We start from the raw sequence: 23591 nt of genomic DNA on the forward strand, positions 1-23591 counted from the left end.
TATGTATCAAACTATTTTTTAAACCTAAGGCAATTTTTAATTCTAAAGAAAACATTATTGTTCAACAAAGAAAAATTATTCATTGCATACTAACATTTACTGTGTGAAGAATTGCACAGTTATATAAAATTATGCAAAAACTAAATTGATTATTCCAGTTTACATCACTCTTTAGAGAGATGGAAAGTGGGGATTATATGACCAAGAGCCAACTCCACAGCTTTCTAAGTATAATACAAACAGATAATGCATAAAACTGAGCAAGAAGTACCCACCTAAGAGCGTTATTTAGAGATATAAGCAGATAAATTTAAAAGATTAAGCTAAGTGAGTGGAAATCATTTAAAGAACTAGAAATGGTGAGCAGTTACAAATAAGAAGACTGCTATTTGTCACAACAAGTCTTGTAGAAATACTTAACTATAATAGTAAGGTGCTTTTAAAGAAACTAAGTTAAGGGAGAAAATATGAATTTGTCTTTTGCAACTGGATGTAAATTCCAACTTCTTACTAGAGAGCTCCCTGTATTTATCCTTCGTTACTTACTACAGCAAAATTTCTTGTTAAAAACTGTGAGGAAGACTTTATTCAAGATTACTGGACAGGAGATGGAGGTAGAACACTATTCAAATAAAAGATCTGAGAATTTTTGAAAACTAGGTACACTAATGGAAAAGGACTGGAGAACATCAGTGGGACATTGCACCCTGTGACTAGGCAAGTTGTGTTTGCTAATTGGCATTAACAAAGTTAGACTCCTCTTCTCTACAGAGCCTAAGAGCCATGGGCCTTGTCTTTCTTGGTGATATGTCAAAGGCATGACTCCTAGGTCTTGAGAGAAACTCTCCTGGATTGTAGAAGATGTCCATCTCAGTACAAAGAGAAACAATGTACAGTTGCAAGTTCTGTAAAGTAAATATTCTAAAAAGCAGGAGTTCTGGGACTTGTGATCAGGAAGAAGCCTAAGTTTCTAAGCAAAGGGGAACCTTAGAGCCAACTTAGTAACAAGTCAATTATATTTTTGAAAATTGAACTCTTTCCCATCTAAATGTATTCCTTTCTCTGTGCCCTGTTGCTCTCACATCAGTCTTCCATGAATCCAGTCAATAAGGTTGTCAAATTCAGCATTGTCTTCTATTCCTACTGTAGTCAGGGTTTCCAGATTACCTTTGGTATCTTTTTATTCCACCCCTCCTCTCTATTTTCCCAAGACTACTGACAATACCCAGGCACTCATCATCTCTCATGTGCTCTACTGTACTTACATTATGTTTTAATAGGTTTCCTGAGGTATGTTTTGCATACAGTAAAATTACTTATTTCAAGAATATAATTCACTGACTTAGTAATTTTACTGGGTGGTAGAACTATCATCACAATTCAGTTAGGACATTTTCATTCCCCTAAATATTGCCTTTTTAATTGGTCTCTCCACATCTAGTTTGCTTCCTTTCCAATTAAGCTTTCTCATGACAATTAGATTTATATTACTACAACATTTGAGGACACAGAGAGGAGTTAAACAAAACTAGGTTCACATCCTATCTGCATGAAATTTGGAACAGTCCTTATAAAATGTATTAAGTAGGTTCAGTAATATCTCTCTAAAAATTATTGTGAAATTTAAATACACATAATATCTCAGTAATTTTAAAATAATTTATATTGATTTGTGCTCAACTCTATAACTCAGACTACTTCATGTGAACACTTTTGAGGTCATCTCCTCCAAGAATATTCTTATATAAATCATATTTCAATCTAAAAACAATTCTTCTCATGTAATTTTCCTGAAATTCATTTCTGTTGTTCTTCATAATATAATCAATAATAAAGTGCATATTTTAGATGATATTCATTGGAATTACTGAATTAAATTCATATTACATGCAGGTGTTGTAATGGGCAATATTTTAAAAGTGCAGTTCTCACTGAGTTGCAAAAACAGTGATTCCAGGATACAAACTTGGCTGCAATAAATAAGTAGACTGTTTTTATATCAACGTTATTTTCAACCATCTGCTAAGTACAATTCAGAATAGTAATTATCTAGCAATTAAACCAGCATGTCACAAAACTTAATTGCCAACTCAACCGATTTTCAGGGTTATATTAATGATAATAGCTATGCAGCAAGCTCAATTTAATAAAAATGCTTTGAACATAAATCCCAACAATTCTAACTTGTTTTCTGAATCATACATAACTTTTGAAGTAGAAATGTCATGTTCAGAAAAATATTTGAATGTGAGAATTGAAATTTAATATCAAACTCTTTCTTTTTATGGCCTTTTGAAGCCTCAGGCATTGTACAGTAAATGAAAATATCATTTATTTCCACATCTTTTCCTTTGGTAGTCATTTTAGCTGAAACATGTGCCCCTAACTAAACAAATTTCTTTATTCTTGAATTTGAAGATTGTCTGCTTTTTGAAGAAACTCAAAGCTTTCTGCCAGTGTGTCAAATAAGACTTATCTTTCTAGAGTTATATTAGAAAACATCCCAGCTATGGAGTCAGATACACTTCAAGTGGAACTCCAGCTCTAGCACCTATTATTGTGTGACCTGGGGCACGTTACTTAACTTACTTATGGCTCAGTTTCTCTGTATGTAGAATGATGAATAAGATGATACTCCAGCATGTTTCAAAGACTGAAGTTATTAAATGTTAACAGTATTTTATATAAGCACTTACTAATTTGTATCCAACATGAACAATTTATTCCATTGAAATCCAAAATTTAATAGAAGAATTATAAATTAGGGATAAACCATTGACTCTCTGGGTTCTACTCTACTGTTTCAGATCAAATACTAGCCACTTTTCTACTTGCAAGATAATACTAAGGCCATTCATCACTTCGACTTACGGAAACCAACAGAGACGCCAACAGATGCCAGTGCTCAAAGGCAGCCATTCTCCATGAGCACTTGAAGACTTCACATTTCATTTTTCTCTTGACAGCTTGTCAACACAAACACAAACAATCTCCTCCAAAAATATCTCAGACCTCACATTTCATTTTGACTTCACGGTGAGAAGCTGTTGAGTAGAAAGTGCCGAGGTTTCTTTCAACTGTTCTCTGAATGCATACATCTTCCTATCACGGTGCCAAATGTAAATGTCACTGTATGGAAAGAAAGTGACACCCAGACATGTATTTTCATTATACAATTGTACACAGCTCTTGACTATATTAGCAAACATTTAATTTGTGCAAGGATTTAGGTTAGCTAAGATAGATACGAAGATGAATGAAAATATTTAGGCCCCAAAGAAATGCTAGTGCCAGATACAAATGTACACACATACACACACATTACTTGTGCATTCACACACATAATAAAAAGTAAAAGTTATAAGTAGGAAAAGACTATTCTAAGGTTTAGAGACTACACAATATTACTCATTTCATAAGACAAAAAATTAGATAGTTATTCATAAACGTGGAACAAGTTGATTTGTTTCTCTGTTTTCAGTAAGGCAATTATTCGATCAAATCTACTTTTTAAATTATACACCAACACAAGATGTGCTTTCACATGTGATTTTATTCTTGGAAACTGTCATTGTTTGATGATTATAACATTTCTTATTGAGGCAATGACAAAAGTCTATGCCAACTGCATATTACTAACATACAGGATGATTGTACTTCACTTGAAAGCCTATGAATCAAACAAATAAAGCTTTTTTCTAAGTCCAGATAGTGTCTCCCAACATTTAGCTTTCAAATTAATGAAAAAATGGAGGAATGAGAATAACTTACAGGGTGTTTGTTTGGAAGTAAACTGTATTGATAATGCTACTGCATTTGAAATATACTATCAAAGAAGTTTCACGTGTATTGTATGTTAAACAGATAAAGGAAGTGACCTAATACTTTTATCTAAAAATGAAAATAAAGAGGCAAAGTCAAAACCAAAATCCAAAATTATTCTTATAACATGTTCTTAGGCATCAATAATGATAAATTATTTTGATATCAATAATTTGTCAGCTGCAATCAAGTAATCAATTCACATTCAACTCAGTAATTGTTTTGAGCATTTTATCACAATACAGTTGAACGGTCTTTATGGAATAAAAGCACACATTTTTCCTCATTTGAGGATATAGCAACTCTCTGAAGATATTACTTTTTGTTCCCCTTTAGAGAATAAAAGTATAGTTAGCAATACTAGAAATTAGCAGAAATTTGGATTTCATAACCTATATCCTTTCTAAGACCTTATATTATTTTTATCAATGCTATGCAGGATATTCAGTGAGGAGTACAGTGCATGTCATAATGATTCTTCATAACTGAATAGTATTGCTCTTTTCAGTTTACAAAAGATGGACATCTGTATTATCCCCTTAGATGTGGCAGGGACCTTGTAAAACAATAGGTCAAATTTCCTCAGAATTTAGAAACAATTGTAAGACAGCATTTGATGAGGGCTTTGTTTGAAAAAGGAGAATGGATCACATTCAACTAGGAGGATCAGGAAAGGCAGCTTGGATTCCAGAGATAATTAAAACAAACTGATGCATAAATCTCGATGGAAACTATGCATCTTTAAGTCAGATCCTGCACAGGTTCTTCAAAAATCTGCTATACGTCCTTGACTAGAAATTTTTCTACGGGGTAAAATATCACATTCAATTATTTTTAATACCAACAACAAAGATTTTTGAAATCATTGGAAAAGAAATGGATATACCAAACCAAATGAATTTCTAATATAATGTCAATTCTAAGCAAAAGCCCACTTACATGTTCCAATAGAAGAATTAAACACAGGGGCTTGAAATTTAAATAGTATGACTTTAGGAAAACATGAAAATCAGGACATTGTATAGAATTACAATTGTCCAATCTGAAATCTTCATCTCTCTCTTTCTTGAGGTACCTGTACCAGATCTTGAAAGCCAGGGCATTTTGAACAACCAGTGTGATGACCTGTAATGAAAGGAAGAAAGGAGATTAAATGATAAGTAGAAGGAATAGTGAGGAGAAATTCAAAACTAGAGAACCGAAATGACTTTACCTTGTGAAAAGATTGGATAAAATTTTATCCAGTTTTTAGTAAGTGTTTAACTTGGAGTGTTTTAAGTCTGTAGCTTCTTGATTAATTTCTCTTCTTTTAATTCAGATAGTGGGTCATCTTCTCTAGATTAAACCTCTTTTTCTCTTTCACTCAGTATTTGTCTCATGTAATTTGGATGGTAATGTTCTAGAGTTAGAAAAACATCTTGATTAAATTTTACAATTAGCACTGCATAGTCTTCATAGCACTTTCTGTGCTGAAAGTTACATAGATACCACAGAAAAGGGAGGAATTCACGCTCCCCCACAGGCTGCCATCGGCACAGTAGCATGTGAATATGAAGATGAAAACATGGCTTTAAATCAGAATTTGCTTCCCCATGTGAGTTTTGGTGTTATAAGGAGAAATGTGAAGCTAATGAGACGATAGAAAAACACCTAGGAATATGTTCAGTCTGAGTCTATACATGTGACTTAAATGACTTCTTCCTAAAGCAAAAGACCACAAATTTTGGTCATTTTAAGGTATCCATAGTAATTAGTTTCAACCTTCATTAAATCAACCAGTTCTTTTCCACTTCTGAAACAGAGCCTTATCCCCACAAGGATTTTTGCAGGTCAGTTCCCACAGGGGCCTCCCCTTCTGTGTTTACACCTGTTGTTATGTTATGACTTCAATACATTCCCAGTGAAAAGCATTATAGTGCACATTTATGCAGTCTGGCATAGTTCACAAAATAGTTTCTCAATATAAGCTCTGTAAGTCCTCACAGGAAACTGTACAGGTAAGGATTATTGTGAATATTTGGAACGAATGACTTAATGTGCTTAATGACCGAAGCAAGAGGCCACAGCAGTTTCAAACCCAATGTTTGTAGCGCTGCAGGCGAGCAGCCGAACTAGCAGTAGAATTCTGTCCCTGACAGCAAGGATAGGCAGACTCCACCCTACCGCTCTGTTTTCAGTAAACTTTATTATTTGAAGAGTTAAAATATAGGTATGAATAGATGCAGTTGTTTACATAAATAATGACTATGACTTTAAACAACTTACAAAAAAATTACTTACAGGAAAGAAAGGGTATCTGGTAATTTATACATTATATTTTTATTAGAGTTTATTGATCTATATAGTAGTTATATTTGAAGTTTTATTCTGATCAAAATGTATTACATTAATATGTGTCTTCATTTTAACTCACATTATGAAAAAATGAGGAGAATCCCAGATTCTTTTGACTCTATAACCTATTGTTATTGCCATAAAATATCAATAAGTACGCTCAAAATGTAGCATCTTTTAAAACTTAAATTGCCCAATGCAGTGACACTCATAAAACAACACAGCTTTCAAGATAGACGTAAACACGTGGGAACAAGTTAGAGAAAGATAAACATAACATTATCTCATTTATGCAGTATCCAGTGTTCCTTGATACTTTCAGAGGAGATGCAACCAACCACTGGGAAAAATAATTCCTATGCCATCAGCATAATTCTCATTTGCGTGACTCTCTAAATGGAATACATCAATTCTGATGAAGGAAACCCTGCAGAGGTAGACGGTGGCTTCACTTGTTGAGCACTTATTATTTGCAAGTCTATGCTAACATCTTGACTACTGGCTCCAAACCTGAAAGTTTAGGCATTAGTTTTCTCATGTTGGTATGCTGCTACTGTTCTTTCCTTTTTCTTTTGCTACTCTCTTTAAAATAAAAAAAGGGAAAACTGAGGCTTGAGGAAAGTTAGTTATTTCAACTCTCACAGCAGCACAAAACTACTAAGTGGAGAGGCTGGACTCTGAATGCAGGTTGCCTAAACCAGAATTTACATTCCCTGCAGTTAACTACACCTGCCAACACAATGTAGACTTTACAATTTCAAAGGATTTTCTCTTATTGCCTGAAAGACAATGTATCTATTTTTATACCTCTTTCTCATTAAGATTTTTTTCACGTTGTTTTGAAATTGCCAATGAGCTTTTCCATCTCCCCTCCTTCAGTGGACAATTTTTAGGTTATATATTACTTTTGCTCTTTATTTTTTATCTGATTTCTTTTGAGAGAGAATATTCTTCTTAGAAAGAATTACAGATGAAATATCAAGAATCAGTCTTTATATGTAAGACATTATTTATGTACTACTACCATTTGGATTTCCTTATTTTTGCTAATTCCTTTCAAAAATGACATATTTACATTCAGATCTTCACAGGTATATTTACATAATTTACATAATTAAATAAATTCAAATAAAAACATATTACCTTATGTCCTACATACCTTAACCAGTACCCAGAGTTTACCCTTTCATGGGCTGTTGTTTCATGGTTTATCCAAATGACTCATGACCAACCCGAGGTAGTAGTCATTTGCTTTTTCCCCCCTAGAAGCTCAGAAGAAGCAATTGGAAGAGAGTATAGAGCTGATTCAAGATGAATGTGTATCAGAGAATGCAGATCACTCTACAGAGGAACCTGCTGAAGGAGGGCAAGATGCGGATGGAGAAGAGATGACTGATGGGATAGAGGAGGACTTCGATGAAGATGGGGGTCATGAGCTGGTAGGAACTAAATATTTGGTGTCCACAATCCACTGGGTAACAGCATTAGCATGTTAGCAACACATTAACTCTAAAAAACCAAAACAAATGATTAAATCATTTGGGGCTTATTTTTTCTTTCATCTGTATATTTAAGGAAACTCCAGTGTAGTTCTTTGCACATAATAAGTGCTCAATACATTTTTGCTGATTTAAAATATGAGTGTGACAATGAATGAAAAATAGAAACACTATACATGAGATTACATTCACCTAAACTCCTAAGGGAAGTATTTTCTTTCTCACATGCTATATAATGGAAAGAACCTTGCATTTGTACAATTAAAATTGAACTGTATGTACCTGGATAAAACATGCTGGTGACAAAAGACTATTTTTCTGGCTATTCAATTAAGAGTCTTGCTCACCGACAGTAATTGTCTGTAGTACATATGTGGGCGACATCTTTTCTGTAACCTGCAGGCTTTCTGTTGCCTGACAATCGGTGTGTGGTGAGCTCCCTATTTTTAGTGCCTATGTTGCTTGTTGTGACTTAGAAATTTAGGCAAGACCTAATTCTTCACATATTTAATATTCCCAAAGTTTCCATTGCACTGCTTATTTCCAGACATACTTTCCTGAAGAACCACATGAAGATTTGTTAAATATATGCTGATAAGTCTATTTTTCATATTTCATCAACCATGAAATTAAATGTACCATCTCAAAGGACTTGACTAATAGAAATAGTGTAATGGCAAATGTGTGTATGTGTGTGTGTGTGTGTGTGTGTGTGTGTGTGTGTATCTACTATGAGCAGATCATATTAAATTTAGATCATCCCAGGTAATATCAAATTCCAGATTGTTTTAATACCTGTTATTTAAGTAATTTTTGTGGTGACTGTCATTATTTTGGGTTGGTAACAAATTTACTTGTACTGTGAAAGATAGTTTAATTTTACAAAATTTAACATTCCAGATCTGTTTAACTTTCGTGGCACCTTTATTTAAACTTTTCAAAACTGAGCTTTCAATATTCACCCTATCTATACAAAATTCTTCAATAGAATGTACTTAAATTCTAGCTTTTAGAATTACAGTATAGAGATTTTAGGAATCCACTGAACAAGGACTAGGATTAAAGACAAACAAGCAGAACTTGAATTAAAAAACATGATTGCCTCAGTTCATTCTAATCTGCCTTCTGTTGAAACAGTCCTTTGTGACTGACCTTCTAGAAGGAGTTCATTTTGCTATTTCTAATGGTTACCACTCTGTTCTTTTTAAATTTATTTCTCAGCAAAATTTTGCATAACTAGCCACTTCTTCTCCTGATTTACCAGTTGTTCAGTCTCCATTTCCAAGGCTAGATATGGTCACTACATACTCCAACTTTAAATACTGGATTAGCTAAAGGCTCTGTCATAGTCCACATCCTCTTTCTGTACACTTTCTCAAGATGACCTCATTATATACCCAAGCTTTAAGTATTATTTATAGGTCAAAAATTACCCAAGCTTTAAGTATTATTTATAGGTCAAAAATTACCAAACATACATTTCTGTTTCCTAATCTATTCCTGGAACTCAGAAATAAAATACTCAGCTACCTATCACTACATATATCACCAATAAACAACTGGAATTTCACATATCTGGAAACACGCTTTTTTTTTTCAGCTAGCTTATTCTTTCCCCATCATCCTTATTCTGGTAGATAGAACCAGCATCTACATGGTTATTAAACCCAAGAGATTAAGATTACCTTCAACTTTTGCTTCCTGTTAATTCTACCTCCAAATCATAGCCCAAAACCAGTTTCAACTCCACTACAAAGCCATAGCCTAAGCTACCATTTTTTTTTCTTTAGACCCTTCAATAACTTTGAACCTAGTTTTCTTGCTTCAGCTTCTTGCTCCAAGAAATCCAATCTATACAGAAGGATAAAAATCTTCATAAAGTATATACCAGATAATCAAGGCCATTCCTTTGCTTAAAACTCTACAATGCTTTCCATGACACTTAGAATCAAAATTCCCAAGTGTATGACTATAAATTGCGATGATGTTTGGTGAAACATGCCAAGAGGGAACTTGGTAAAGAGAAAAAGCCCCAGTGCTAAAGGGAAAGGAGACATAAACAGCGCGGCACGGACTTACCTAAGCCATCGAGTCTTTCACTGCAACCATTGTAAGTGTGAGAATTTAGTGGCAGATGTTTGAGAAAGGTGTTGTAAAACTATAGCAGAATGTGATAACCTCAGAAGAGTGAGAAGTGACGGGCAGAATCACAGATGTGGAGAGAATGAAAAGGATCTGAAAACACTAACACGGAAAATACACAAATTACTAATTTGGAAAATGTATAAACATTGATAGTGTATGTAGTCAGTTGATGTTAAAGTTCAACAATTAATAAAATACTATTTTTGTAAATTAGTTTATCAGACTTACCTGAGCAATAGTTCAAACTTACAATTTATTGTTTTCCATTCTGACAGTTTATGGTTCCATATGCTAGGGAGAGTCTTGAAATTTGCATTTTTAAGTTCCCAGATCATATTAATGCTGCTTGTCTGATGACACTTTGAGAACTCCTGTGAAGAAGTTATCTGTCTATCTGCCTTGCTGTGGGATTTTCTCCAAGGGATTTGATCAGCCCTAATAGAAGCATGGAGAAAGCAAACAGTTTAAGAGTTGGTTTCTGGTCTGATAAGTACAAAAGAAACAATAAAAAGGGGGATGACGATATTAATAAAAGGAGTGGGTCACTGGAGAGCTCATAGTATCTGCCTTACTAGGGAATGAAGGCGCAAAGGAAGGAGCTGAGGAGAAAATATGGGCCGGAATGTGAGCCAAAAAGGAATAATTTCATATGAAATTAGGGGCCAGAAAAAAAAGAACTAAACAAATAAGAGAAAACAAAGAATTTTAGGTAGACACTGAGCTATTTCAGAGGCACGACAGCTACAGGTGATGGCATGATCCATGAGAGGTGCTGACTGAGGCAGAGTCAGAGCAAATGCCATAGCAGATAAATATCTCAAGAAATACAGAAGGTGAGATGCAAAATGGGTTACCTCAGTGGGCAGGAATCATTCCAAATACAGGATGAGAAGTGAAAGAATAAGACAGTTACCAAGTTGTTGTAAAAGAGTAAGCGTTTAGTCCCAGGTCTGCTGGTATCCAATCTAATTGAATCACTTTAAACAACACTTCCTTTGAGTGTCAACTTTCTTACCTGCCAATTGTAAGTGTTAGACTTAAAACTTCTAAAATCCATCCTGTTTGATTTTCCTTCTGGCTGACCCAACCAGGTGCAACATCTTTGAAGGGGCAAAACTTGACCATGTAGCTATGGAAATAAAACCGAACCACAGTGTTTGAATTAGTTGCCAAAGCACAGAAAGTAACCAATCAGATCTCCTGCTGTTCAGGGGTGCTCAGGTTTTCTTCCTTTACTCTTGCAATATCATGCTAAAGAATTAAATCTTGATATACCATTTTGTTCCAAGACTTGGAAAATAATCAATTTAGATGAGCTTAATATCTATCCTTGAAATATAAATGGAAACTAACAAGTCCCTCCTAGTGATTAAGAAAAATTCCCTTTCCCCTAGCTTCCACTGGTTTTTCCTTTCTAAACTGCATCAAAGAAATCCTCTTGAATTTCTAAAACTTGGAACTAGAAGTACAAATCTCTTTTTGTCATAACAGAGGGCATTATAGGTTTGAACAACAGTGACAGCTGTACTGTAGAGCACACAGGAGAAGTCACAAAGCAGAGCTGGTATCCACAAACCAGGTGCTTCTTAAGGCAAATGAGGATGTAATTGTAAGAAAATGAACAGAAAACAGGAATTGGATCTAAAGAAAAGGATTTCTAGAAAGATGAGCTTGTGGGACAGCTGTGGGAGGTGATGCCCTGTGATGCCCTGTTCAGCAAGAAACCAAACGCATCAGCACAGACTGTCGATACAACATCTAATTCTAAAAACCCAGTTAATGACATTGATTTCCAGGAAGCAATCTATACAGCTAATATTTGGGAACCTATTATGTGTGAGCCAGGTGCTGCAAAACCATGCAGCAATAACTAAAATGATTGCTTTATGTGTGGGATGAAAGGTTTGAGAAAATGACTTCTTGTTTCACATAGCTTAGTGTCTCATAGAAAGATGACTGATTATTCTCATTTTTCAAAAAAGTAATCTTGGACTTGATAATTTATAAGAAGGCTAAAATCTACAATTATGTAGCAATCTACATGCATATATTTAATTAGTGCACTAAATTAGTGCATTGATTTGGTTTCATTTAAAAATTAATTCTCAGGCTAGGCATGGTGGTGCATGCCTGTAATCCTAGCACTCGAAAGGCTCAGGCAGGAGGGTTGCTGCAACGTTGAGGCCACCCTGGCTGACATGGTGAGTTCAAGGGCAGCCTGGCATATATAGTGAGATGCTATCTCAATAAACATCAAAATAAATAAAGAAAGAAAGATTGAATTCTCTGTAATGATGTGCTATGTATATACTGTCAAACCTACATTCGTATTTCTGAATAAATCTACTAATAAACAGTTATTAATGGATGAATAGTTGAGTAGCACTGAGACTTGCACTATGGGACTAATGAGAATCATATTTCTTCTTTTGAGAAGGATATGAGTGCAAGAAGACCACAGACCACAAAGATGAAGCAGGACATATATAGGGTGATAACAATAGAAGAGATACAGTTAATTTAAGAAATCTCACAGACTACCATGCTTAATACAGACTTGTAGCTAGAAGGAGACTAGAACTTTACCCCAAAGGATGCTAAATTTAAAAGTAGCTATTCAAATTATCCTTCATTGTCCTCAGATTACTTGATAGAAACTTAAAATGCATTAGCTATATTATATGATAGGGAGATAAATATGTAAAGATAAATTTTAAAAATAGATCTACTAGTAACTTCACAAATACAGTGTTTGCTTTTTAAGCTGTTTTATTCTCTTTATTCATATGAGCCAAATTTGTGTTCCCCTTCATATAAAATAACATAGTCCTAAGTAAAATTGTTCTGTGCCATGATGCAAAATACCATACAAAAGCATGAGTGTAGAACCTTACTACTTTAAAAAGCAATAAACTCTCCCCAGATGTGAGGAAGGCTTTCTGAGTGCACTGGAGGACTTTACAGAGTTGCCAGGTGTGCTATGGAGCCTCAGAAAGGCAAGCGCTTTCAAAGCAAAGTTCTGGTCAGCTTACGTCTGATTCCTAGCATTCTTGCATGGGCACTTTCATCAGGCTGACGCTTCAAACTACAAAGCTAAACCTTCAATTCCCAACGGAAGCTCTAAACAAGCAGTACATTCAAATGGATTAAGGAGAATTTGAGTTCCTTTGAATTATACTTGTAATGACTTTTTCCTTTGATGACTACACTCAGTTAAATCAGGCAAACCCAGTAAGAACCTGTAGTAGAATTGCCCAGGTGGACTGTATAATACTTACGGTGTGCAAGTGGAGTACTGTGTTGCAATACCTCTTTTAGGATTTTGAAAAGCATTCAGCTGAGCAGTAAGTCACCTAAGTTTACCAGCTATTGTATTTCTGTGCAAACTGGGGAAGGTCTGGACTGCAAATCTAATCTTGCAGTTGAGAAGAATTCAAAGAAAGCATTCTGGTAAGCCACTGAAAAAGCGAATGCATAAAGCACTCTGATCAATGTTTTCAGTCTTTCTCTGTGGGTGAGAATGAAAATATCTCCTTTTTAAAGCTCTTTCTTCCTTTGCTAATGAAATCCCTCATCTGGATGTTCCCTCTCAGCAACTGTGCTTCCATTTCTTTTTTGTTGTCATTTAGACTGAATGCAGTGAGAGGACAAGCAAGAGCTCTGAGACATGTTCTGCTAATTCAGGTAGAATCAAATGAATTTGAAGTATAAATCACAAAGAACAAAAAAAGTGACTCCTTAATCTCCTTGGCTTGGAACATGTTTTTCAGCACAGCATCCAAAGAACTTTGATTTGAATGTTGTCAATCTAACATATGCTACATTCTGTCCACCTTACAACAAATACTAATGATATAAGATTGCAATTTCATAATTTAGATGGAGTTATGCATAGGACAAAAGCCATAGCCCATGTGTCCTATAAGTAACCTGGCCTGTGTGACTGGCTGCTGAGATCTGATAGACAATTATAATGAGGTGGCCAGGTCTTCTCAATGGAAATGGAACATATCTAAGCCTTTCATATGAGACACAGATAGTGATAGACAGACACCTCTGCTTTAGGCCTGCAACCTGGAATCCAGTCCTCTCTTCAGAAACTCTGATCCTTCTGTATTAAAGACTCTTCATAGTGAAATTTCAGACTTTCTACTGGGCATCTCAGTTTATTTGAATAATTTTAATTTTTACTAAAGAACTCTAACTAGCTCTTTAGGACAATTCTCTTTTCCCGGAGGTTAGATGACCTAAATTATAAGCAACAATTCCGTCTGCAATATGAAAGAAGCAAGTTTAAATCCCCATGTCTTTGTGCAAGCTGCTAACCTATGTTCTCTCTGGCCTCAATATTTTCATCTGTAAAAGAGAATTAACAGTATGTGTCTGACCAAAGTTTGTTGTAAGAAGTAAATAATGTCTAAAGTGCCTGTCATGGAATAGATACTCAGTGAAAACTTTGCTATGTTTTTGTGTTTTACTTTTTAGTATTTATATCTTTTTACACATTCCATTGTACTGTCCACTTTCATTTAATTTAATTATGGTAACGTAATGTTCCCATGCCACTCCAGAGATAGTGTATATAACTTAGGTCCTATTTATATTAATAATAAAATTGGCCATGTATTAGTCTCTGCATAGTTATAGTACCTTGCTGTACTCGTATAATTACTATACAAGGTACTTGTTATAGTATCTTCCTAGTACCCCTCAGACTTTCCTGGTTATTTCTAAGGATTCCAGGAAGTATTTCAGCTATATTCAGGAATGTGTATAATTAAATGGTTCTCCTACCTGCCTACTATCTGCTTTTCTCTTGAAGATGCAGCTTTGTTGGAATCTTTGCTGGTGCTTTTTATGAGAAGACGTAACTCTCTGCAATAGGGTGCCCCTATCGCACTCAGGATGCAACACTTACAAGGTGCAGCCAATGGAAGAACCCTTCTGGGCTTATTGCACCAGACAAGCCACACAAGTTTCTATATTAAAGTTGGGAGGAGGATGAACCTGTCCCCATTCCATGTTGGAAGCTGTTGCCCAGAGAAATACACATTAAAACCTGAACCACGAACCCCACCATTGGAAAAGAAGCCTAAATGTTTTACAGTAGATCTCTATTCTCCTCTTAGTCCTCTACAGGTTCTCCAAAGAACTGCCAGTTCAGTGTTAAAAAGCTCAAGCCAGGCTAGGTCATTCTATAACATGACTCTCTAATAACTACATGCACATTCAGGGTGGAAATAAGTCCTCACAGTGATCTACAAAGCCCAGAGTGATCTACACTCCACTTCCTCTCTCATTTGACTCTTGGTTCTCTCATTCACTGCACATCAACTATGTGACCTCTTGGAATACACTCTTCAGCTCCTGCTGCTGGGCTTTGGCATGTGTTATAATTGTAAATATGGAAAGCAGAAAAGATCATAAAAGGCCTTGATGTTGTGCCCAGTTCTCAAGTTTATCCCACAAGTTTCAAGTAAGTAAGTAAGTTGGGAAGTGCTTGTACATAGAAGGAAATTGGAAAGCAGTATAACCTAGTGGTCTGAGCAAATGTTTTTGGAGTTAGATACAAATGGGGTTTCCAGATACAAAAACAAATGCAGGACACATTTAAATTTGCACTTTAATAAACATTTAATAATTTTCTAATATTATAATTGTGTTTTATATATTACATGGGAAATAGTTCTACCAATTTTTTTCTGAAATTCAAATTTTACTGGCTTCCTGTATTACTGGCCTTGAAGTACATCATTGAACTTCTTTCAGCCTTGTGGTACCAGCTATGAAATTGAATATAATAGCTACCTCGTAGATTTTTTTCCTTCACTGCTAGGGATGAGCCTAAGATCTCCCACAGCACTCTACCGCTAAATGCAATTCCAAACCCTTTTATAGTGTTCTTGTTTAAGGTGAAATAATGCATGGATGACACTTGCTGAAACCAGTGGCACAAATAAAGTTAAAAAAAAGTATCAGCCTCTGCATCAAGTACCTTGTTCCCCCTCAGACTCTCTTCTGGTTATTTCCGAGGGTTCCAGGAAGTATCTCAGCTATGCTCAGGAATATGTAAGGTCAAGTGCTTCTCCTATCTGCCTACCACCTGCTTTTCTCTTGAAAATGCAGCCTTGGTGAAAGTTTTACTGGTGGCTTTTGAGAGAGGACATTGCTTTCTGCGAATAGGGTTGCCCTTACCATACTTAAGATGCAATATCTACAAGGTGCATTGCCCCAGAGAACTCATACCAGATGGATTGCTATTATTGTCTTCATCTGGTTTCTGCTGCTATAACAAAATTCCAGACTGGGAAATTTGTAAAGGAAAAAGGTTTGTTTGGCTTACAGTTCTTGGATACTGGGAAGCCCATGAGCACAAAGCCACCATCTGTTCAGCATCAGGTGAGGGCCTTCTTTGTGCATCAGAACATAGAGGAAGGCATCAAATGGTAAGACAGCAAGCTTGCTAGCTTGAGTTCCACATATCTTCCTGTGAAGTCACGGATGCTATCATGGGCCCCATCCTCATGATCTTATCTCATCACCTTAAAAGGTGATTCCCACTTCCAGATCCCATTAATATATGCATCTAGGGATTAAGCAATGGACAGGTAACATTCATTCTTTGGGAACACATTAAAGCCATAGCAGTCATTCATCTCATTATGCAAAGAAAGTTTTTTGGTTAAAACACTACATTTCTGACAACATAATCTTCAGAAATATATGGAGCTTTGTGACTTTAGAGGACCTTGAGAATTTAGACTTGCTTTGAAAGTACTTATTTGATAAGAAAGTTTGGGAAATAAGTGTGATATTCTGATAGATTCATGCTTTGATTTCATCTCATTAAATTTTTCTTTAATTTTATACTTTCTGGCTTATTCCAACCCAAACACTGTATTTTTAAGTCTCCTTGTGGCTTCTTTTCAGATACTACTAACCATAGCTTGTCATGATATATGGGCCTTATTTTCATTTTTGCTATAGATGTGGTCTATGGCTCTATTGATCCATTCAAAAAATTGGTAGCAGTAAATTGTGTTTGTAAATAACCTGAGATATATAAGGGTCACATTTTTTGTTTTTTTTTTTTGTTTGTTTGTTTTTCTCCGGTACTGGGAACCGAACTCACGACCTTGCGCTTGCCAGGCAGGCGCTTTTGCTGCTGAGCTAAATCCCCAGCCCAAAGGTCACATTTTTCTTCAGCCATACAACAACATATTAATTAAAACAATTACCAAAAAAACTATTTTAATGAAATAATGCCAATACAATAATATGCCAAATAAGATAGTTGCTAAGGTTTCAAAGAATAAGGAAGACATAGTAGTTTCCAGTTTTATGTAGTTATAACCATGTAGAAAATGGGAGAATGCTGCAATGCTAAGTTTACCACAGTTACCACATAGAGCATGAAATAAGGTATAGAAATGACACAGCAAATGAATCTGAGCATCACAAGGATTGTGAAATTTGAGCTTGGTTTTTTTTTTTTTTTGAGCTTGTTTTTGAAGAATGCAAAAGTTGTGCAAGGAAAAAAAGGGTTATATGGCATTTCATACAGAAACAATGGAATATATGGAACAGAAAGTCTGGAAAGAATTTGGGGAGTGTATTTAGAAGCTGCTTGTTTAGTTTGGCAAAAGCGATGGAATTCAGAAGAAGGCTCCAGACCAATGAGCATCATATTATTTAAAAACTTCTTTGAAATACAAATTCTCAGGCTCTGGATGAGCCTCACTGCATTAGTAATTCTGAGTAGACTCCAGTAATCTGTGTTTCAGAAGACATTCTGCATGATTCTGATGCCTAACTTGGGTGTGCATAGCATCACCAAGGTGCTTTTTTATAAATACCAGTGAGAGGGTCCACAAGCCGTAATGATTAAGTCATAGTTGTGGGGACCAGGCCTGCAGATGTTTTAATGTGTACCAGGGTTGAGAATCAAAGGGTTAGAGTACGTGGTACATGAAGAAGGAGGAGTGAACAGACAATTCACCAAAGAAGAACTACTCAAGAAAAACACCAGTTAAAATGACAACTAGGTAACACTGCAACCCTCCTCTTCAGAATGGTCAATACTGACTGAAATCAGATGTCTTCAAGGACTCTGAGAACTGGAACTATATCAAAGTATTTGAAGGAACAGAGGTTGCCTGAAAAGTCAGGGCAAAGAGCAGGGATTGACTTTCCTAGGATGTCATTCTGTTCTTAATGGACATACACTTCTATTTCAATACTCAGGACTTATAGCACACCCTCTGCAAACGTTCCCTCTGTTCTCAATGGAGTTAAGAGCTTCCTCTCCAATTCATACAAAGCTCCATTAGGTTATCTACCACAATACCTCTACCAGTTCTTTAAAAGTCTATTACTTTAGCTAAACTGAAAATCATCCAAGGGCTCTCTTCCTTTTAGATCCATCAGACCTTACTTAGTACAGTATCCAGCATCTGTACAAAAATGGATAAGCAGATGGATATAGATGTGTCATGATGCTAATTTATGCCTCTATGCATTTGCATATCCTATTCCTTCTACCTTGAACAACCTGTCCCCTCTTTATTTTTTTGATCTGGTGAACACCTCTTGAAATGGTGAGGTTTACCTCTTTTGTGAATCAACACAAGGAAACATTTATTTGAGTTTGCTTCTTCAGGCCCTTCTCTTTATAGACCTTATCATACTGAACTTGCTATATTATAATGAAAGACATTCCTCCTTTGTGGCTCACTGATTTGTAAATTTCTCAGGGCTTATTCCATTTTGTACTTTTCCTCAGTGTAGTGCTTACCATATGTTAATGTTAATAAATATTTGCCAAAGAAAGGGAAAGTAAAATGTCCTCAGATTACCTCAAACACATAATGAGAATTTTAAAGCATATTGTATTGTCTGTCATGATCAGATTTTGGTATGCATTCCCTCTGTGATTTAGAGGATTATTACATAAAGCATAGAAGCAAATAGTTTTCATTATAAGTTATTCATGAGGTCATTCAGGCAACAGCCTTCATCTTGGAGGCGCTGAGGAGGAGCAGAAGGAGGCTTACCACCAACACATCAAAGTCAGCACGGTAGTCTTGACTCTGTTTTGTTGGTTTTCAGCGCTGCTGTATTATCACTTCCCATGAGTGATCAAAATGCAAATAGGAAGCAACCTGAATTTAGTTAGCAAAGCTAGAACACAGAGTTATAAAACAAACCAGAAAATAAATCTCTGTCTTCTGTTTTAAAAGCCAAAAATATGTGGAACACAGAAAGTCAGAAGCTTATCTAAAGGCAAATGCTCAAAAGATTCAAAACCGTAGTGTAACTACACAGGTAAGATAGGTGCTTCGGTGTCAGCTGTGTCTAGAAGAACAAGGTGGTGATTAGAAAACAGACTTTGTAGCTAAGCGTTATGGAGATGAAGAGTGTTGTGGCAGAGGTGGAAATTTCAGACTGGCTCTGGTGATAGTAAAAGGCAGCGTCATTTTTTTAAAGGTAGTCTAGGGGATAGATGCAAATAAAATAAAATAAAATAGTTTTTTCCACCTCTGAGTGGGAAACAAGAGCATAGAATGTTTGAAGTGCCTGGGAATGACAAGGACGAAAATAAGGCTTACATATTAATAAAGTGAGGGGGACATTACTTTTTCAGAAATGCTCTAAGTAATAGAAGCAAATAGAGCAATCAAAAGTATTCGTTCTGTCAGATTGCAAAAGACTGCTTTTGAAAGTTGCTGGGAGAAACACCCCCCCGCTAAGATCTCTCTTTTCCAATGTGGGAAAATAACCACATTTTTTTAAATTGAGTGAGCATTAACAGACTTAAGATGATAAACAAATACTAGCGTCAAAAGAAATTTGTATTGGATGAAATCACACAGGTAACAAACACTATTTCAACAGGAATCAAGGCTTTTGCAATAGGAGAGAGAGTGAGCTTGACCCCTGATTCAAAAGGCAGGAAAGTTTTTACAGTAGGGGGTGAACTAGGGGGAAAGTGTGGAGTGATATTAGAGGGGAGTTGGGCAATGTGATTAGGTCATTTGTCTTTACTGTTCCCTGTATAAAAGGGTTCCTGCTCTCCCATGGAGACAGGGAAGTTGGGCTGCTTTCCTTCTTGAAGACTACAGTTCAAAGTCATGCCTTTCTCCTTAGAAAAGACAATATTGGGTTATAAAGCTGGAAAGAGGCTGGGAGATTTGCATCTCAAAGGGACAGAGAAATAATATACAAATAAAAGCTCTCTAGAGTAAATGATGTAAGAAAAGAAAGGGCAGAAGCCTGAAAACAAGAAGAAACCTATAATTCTGTCAAATTGAGTGGTCATTAAGACAAAAAGCACACACTTTACACAGCAAGGCAGAAGAAAGGACAATTGCCTCTCCCCAAGAGGCAAAATATGTCCTTCATGACAGTCTCCTGCACAGCTCTTGAAAGACCTCAGATCTAATTCTAGAGCTGTGCTTTTACATTTGTCAAATTAAAAACAAATCTAGACTTAGTAAGTAGTGGCTTACTTAAAATTATTACTGCAAGGGAGGAAAGACACTGTTGCAATGGGGAGAACATTTTAACTGTAAGATCTGGAAGCATCTCACAGGATAGGTAAAAGAGTTTTCTTGTATCCAGGCTACAAACAGAAACCCGGTGTACGTGAATATTGAATAGAGAACGTTCCACCTTGAGCTAGCCTTATTTTCCAGTACAGCTCCAGCGAGAAAGTAGATGCTGACTTAGGCCAAGCATGAGCTTAAGTTCAAGACCCTGGAGAAGGAGAGAATCTATAGCCAAGGTTTGATTAGCAAGCATTTCAGTCTCGTTGACCAACAGGGACAATGCCGCTCAGTTAATCATTTATGAAAGCACGAACGGGAATTCAGAGGGCCTGGGTCTGCCCTTGCCATAGATAAACAAGCAAACCTGAGTCTCAACCAGTCATATGAGGAGGCCATTCTTTGCAGTAGCCATTTCCCAGAACTGGTTTCCTCACTGCTTTTCAATATCACAGGACTAATGTAATAATCAACATTATTCATTTGTAGAGATTTTATTTTGCTCATAATCTTGGAGATATGTCTGCATTGTAAACACTGGAGAATGGGCTTACTCTCTAGTATGATTTATCTCTGCAAAGTAATAGGAAGGACACAGATTCACAGGCCTCCAAATATATACCCTGGGAAAAGGCAGAGGGAAAGTAGGTCTCTCTTGCTATTTTTTTTTTTTAAATGGAGAAAGCATTTCCATCTTTATAAAGTACAGGTAAAGTATATCAATTCAGTTCAAAGAAGAGATTTTGAGTTTTAGGTGTACGTGGAGAAGCCTTTTATCAGCTATCAAACTTTAAGTAAATCACTGACTCTCTGAGCTCATTTTCAAAAGTATTAAAAGTCATTCTTGTGGGTCACTGAGAGAATAGGGAAAATCATTTCTATGAAAAGCTCTGCTGTGGAATTTTATATGACAAAGATAACTTTATCCCCTAAACTAACAGAAGTTACTGGAAATGCTTGTTATAGGAAATTTTAATAACTTTGAAAGAAATTTAAATTGTTAATTACAGTGTTTATAGATGTCTCTTACAACTTTCATTGTCTTACATTCCCAGCAGATTTTATTAGCAGCCTTGTTTCTCACATCAAAACATCTTCTGATGCTCAACTCTGTATAACTTCTGTGTACAACCCAACAAGAATGGTCTGAAATCTCAGGAAAACATTATACTGATTTCAGGTTTTCAGGAAGCTGTTTTCATTTCTATGGGTAAACTAAGAAGAAATGAAGTGGCCAAGTAATAAAAGAGGATGCATAATTATCTTACTGGGATGCATAATTGTCTTACTAGATTTGTCTAAATTTACTTACTCAAACATAATCTGATAAGAGAGTCCAGATTTTGTGTTTTGGTTTTGAATTCAACTCTCCCTCAGCCTCAGCCCTCACCTTAGTCTCTCCACACTGACCTGGAGAGAGACACGTTGTACCACTTATAGGACAGACTCCTGTCCGAGCGATCACACACGTACATGCACAGGTAAGAGGCATCTCTCTGGAGTACCAACTTCTGGGAGGAAATCTTAATTGTTCAGTTAGGTAAATAAGATGCTAAATATCCTTCTCAGAAACATGGGTTTCTTAGATATCCCATGCACAATGGTTTATTTTGAGTACCTGTCTTTTTGTTACAAAACCTGTATCACAGTTCTACACTATACTTCTATGTTGTCTGGTCAAGCAATATTACATCGATACACTCTTCTAAGATTATGAGAAGCAATCAAGTCTTTCTCTTCATGTAAATTCTTCCCATATCTCAAAAAGCAAAAGCTATTGGAAGTTCTTAGTGATATTAAGAATTTATGCAACAACAATCATTTACCAAGATATTCTTTAATACAATTTTATTCCATCAGCCAGCATATATTTATTAAATGACTTTTATATGTAAGGACCATTGCAAGTGCCGAGTAAAAGTAGTGACAAAGAAAACAAAAAAACGTTATTTTTTCATGAGGAAGGGTAGTCAGGTAGGCAGCTTCATCTCAAAGGGGAACTTACATTTTAAAACATATCAGATTTGCCTTGTAAAATGTTTTGTCCAAACTAAATATATTCCATAAAACAAATACAATGATTGATGTATTAAATTCATTTTAATTGATGGTTCATTGTTAAGCTGTACTGACATTTGAATTCATATTGGCTAGTTAAAAGGTCTATTTAAAATTCACTGCAGAAAATGGATGATATGATAGCTATTTTAAAGAGAAAGTCTATTAAGTTTAGATAGAAATATAATCACAAGATAAATTTTTAACCACTACTAACTTACCAATGCTTTTTAAGTTTCTATCTTTAAGAAACCTGTAGTGAAACAATATGATTTTTTAAAATGCTAATATTCATACAAGGTTCATAAATAAAATATAATTTGAGCAATTACTGTAAATACAAGAACCAAAAGAAATAATTTTACTTCTCTAAGAAAATAATTCCAAAGTATATGAACTCATACTTATGAGTATGTACAGTAAAATTTATTATATATTTTTGAAAATGCTTCCATCTTACTGTCAGTCATCTATGAGAGAGAAGTAATTCATGGACTGCATAGTATTTGTAAATTTGCTTCATTTGACTTTTAAAGGATCATTTTAACTAGAATTACTTTTAGAATATGGGACAAATGTAAAGACCCCACAAATTGCATTTGTTAAAGGCATTTTTAAATGGCACAATTACCATGAAAATATTTAGAGTCATGAAATTTTAACCACACTTTTTTCCATATTCTCTGAGTTTCTAATGTTGCCTTCCTTCACTGAGGCATGTTACATATGCATATTCCATCCAGTTTTCTTGTGAGTTTGTAATTGCTTATACTTTTACATTTAGAATTATGTCAGTGAGGATGGCAGATACCGAAAGGAAGAACATCACAGGCAATTTGCCATTTTAAAAAGTCTTAAATGTACAACACATTGTTATTAACTATACAGTGAAGTGCAGCAGATCTCTAGAGCTTACCTCGTCTAACGGAAGCTTTCTGCTGATTAACACCTTCCTTATTTCCCTTCTTCCCTTGCCTCTGGGAACCACCTCCATTCTTGGATTCTGTCAGTGTGACTATTTTAGATACCTTATCTAAGTGTAAACATGCAGTACATATTTGGCTTTCTTTTTTTTTTTTTTTTTTTTTTGTTGTTGTTGTTGTTTTTTGGTTTTTCTCCGGTACCGGGAACCGAACTCACGACCTTGCGCTTGCCAGGCAGGCGCTTTTGCCGCTGAGCTAAATCCCCA

The 23591-nt window shown here is 35.6% G+C and overlaps 1 protein-coding gene across 5 annotated transcripts in view; it reads left to right on the forward strand.

The window, feature by feature from the left end:
- Ralyl (RALY RNA binding protein-like) overlaps window positions 1-23591 on the forward strand; it is a 624857-nt gene that overhangs the window by 587156 nt on the left and 14110 nt on the right. For 3 of the 5 annotated variants that reach the window (XM_005381724.2, XM_005381725.2, XM_005381727.2), the window contains one exon: window positions 7423-7595. The exons of 1 other annotated variant lie outside the window; for it this stretch is intronic. In XM_005381724.2, coding sequence (XP_005381781.1) covers window positions 7423-7595 — 173 coding nt within the window. The remainder of the gene's footprint in view (window positions 1-7422; window positions 7596-23591) is intronic. One more of the 5 variants, XM_013512855.1, reaches the window with a different exon arrangement.

Source organism: Chinchilla lanigera, unplaced genomic scaffold (genome assembly GCF_000276665.1).
Source record: "Chinchilla lanigera isolate Chin_1 unplaced genomic scaffold, ChiLan1.0 scaffold00016, whole genome shotgun sequence".
NCBI classification, from domain to species: Eukaryota; Metazoa; Chordata; class Mammalia; order Rodentia; family Chinchillidae; genus Chinchilla; species Chinchilla lanigera.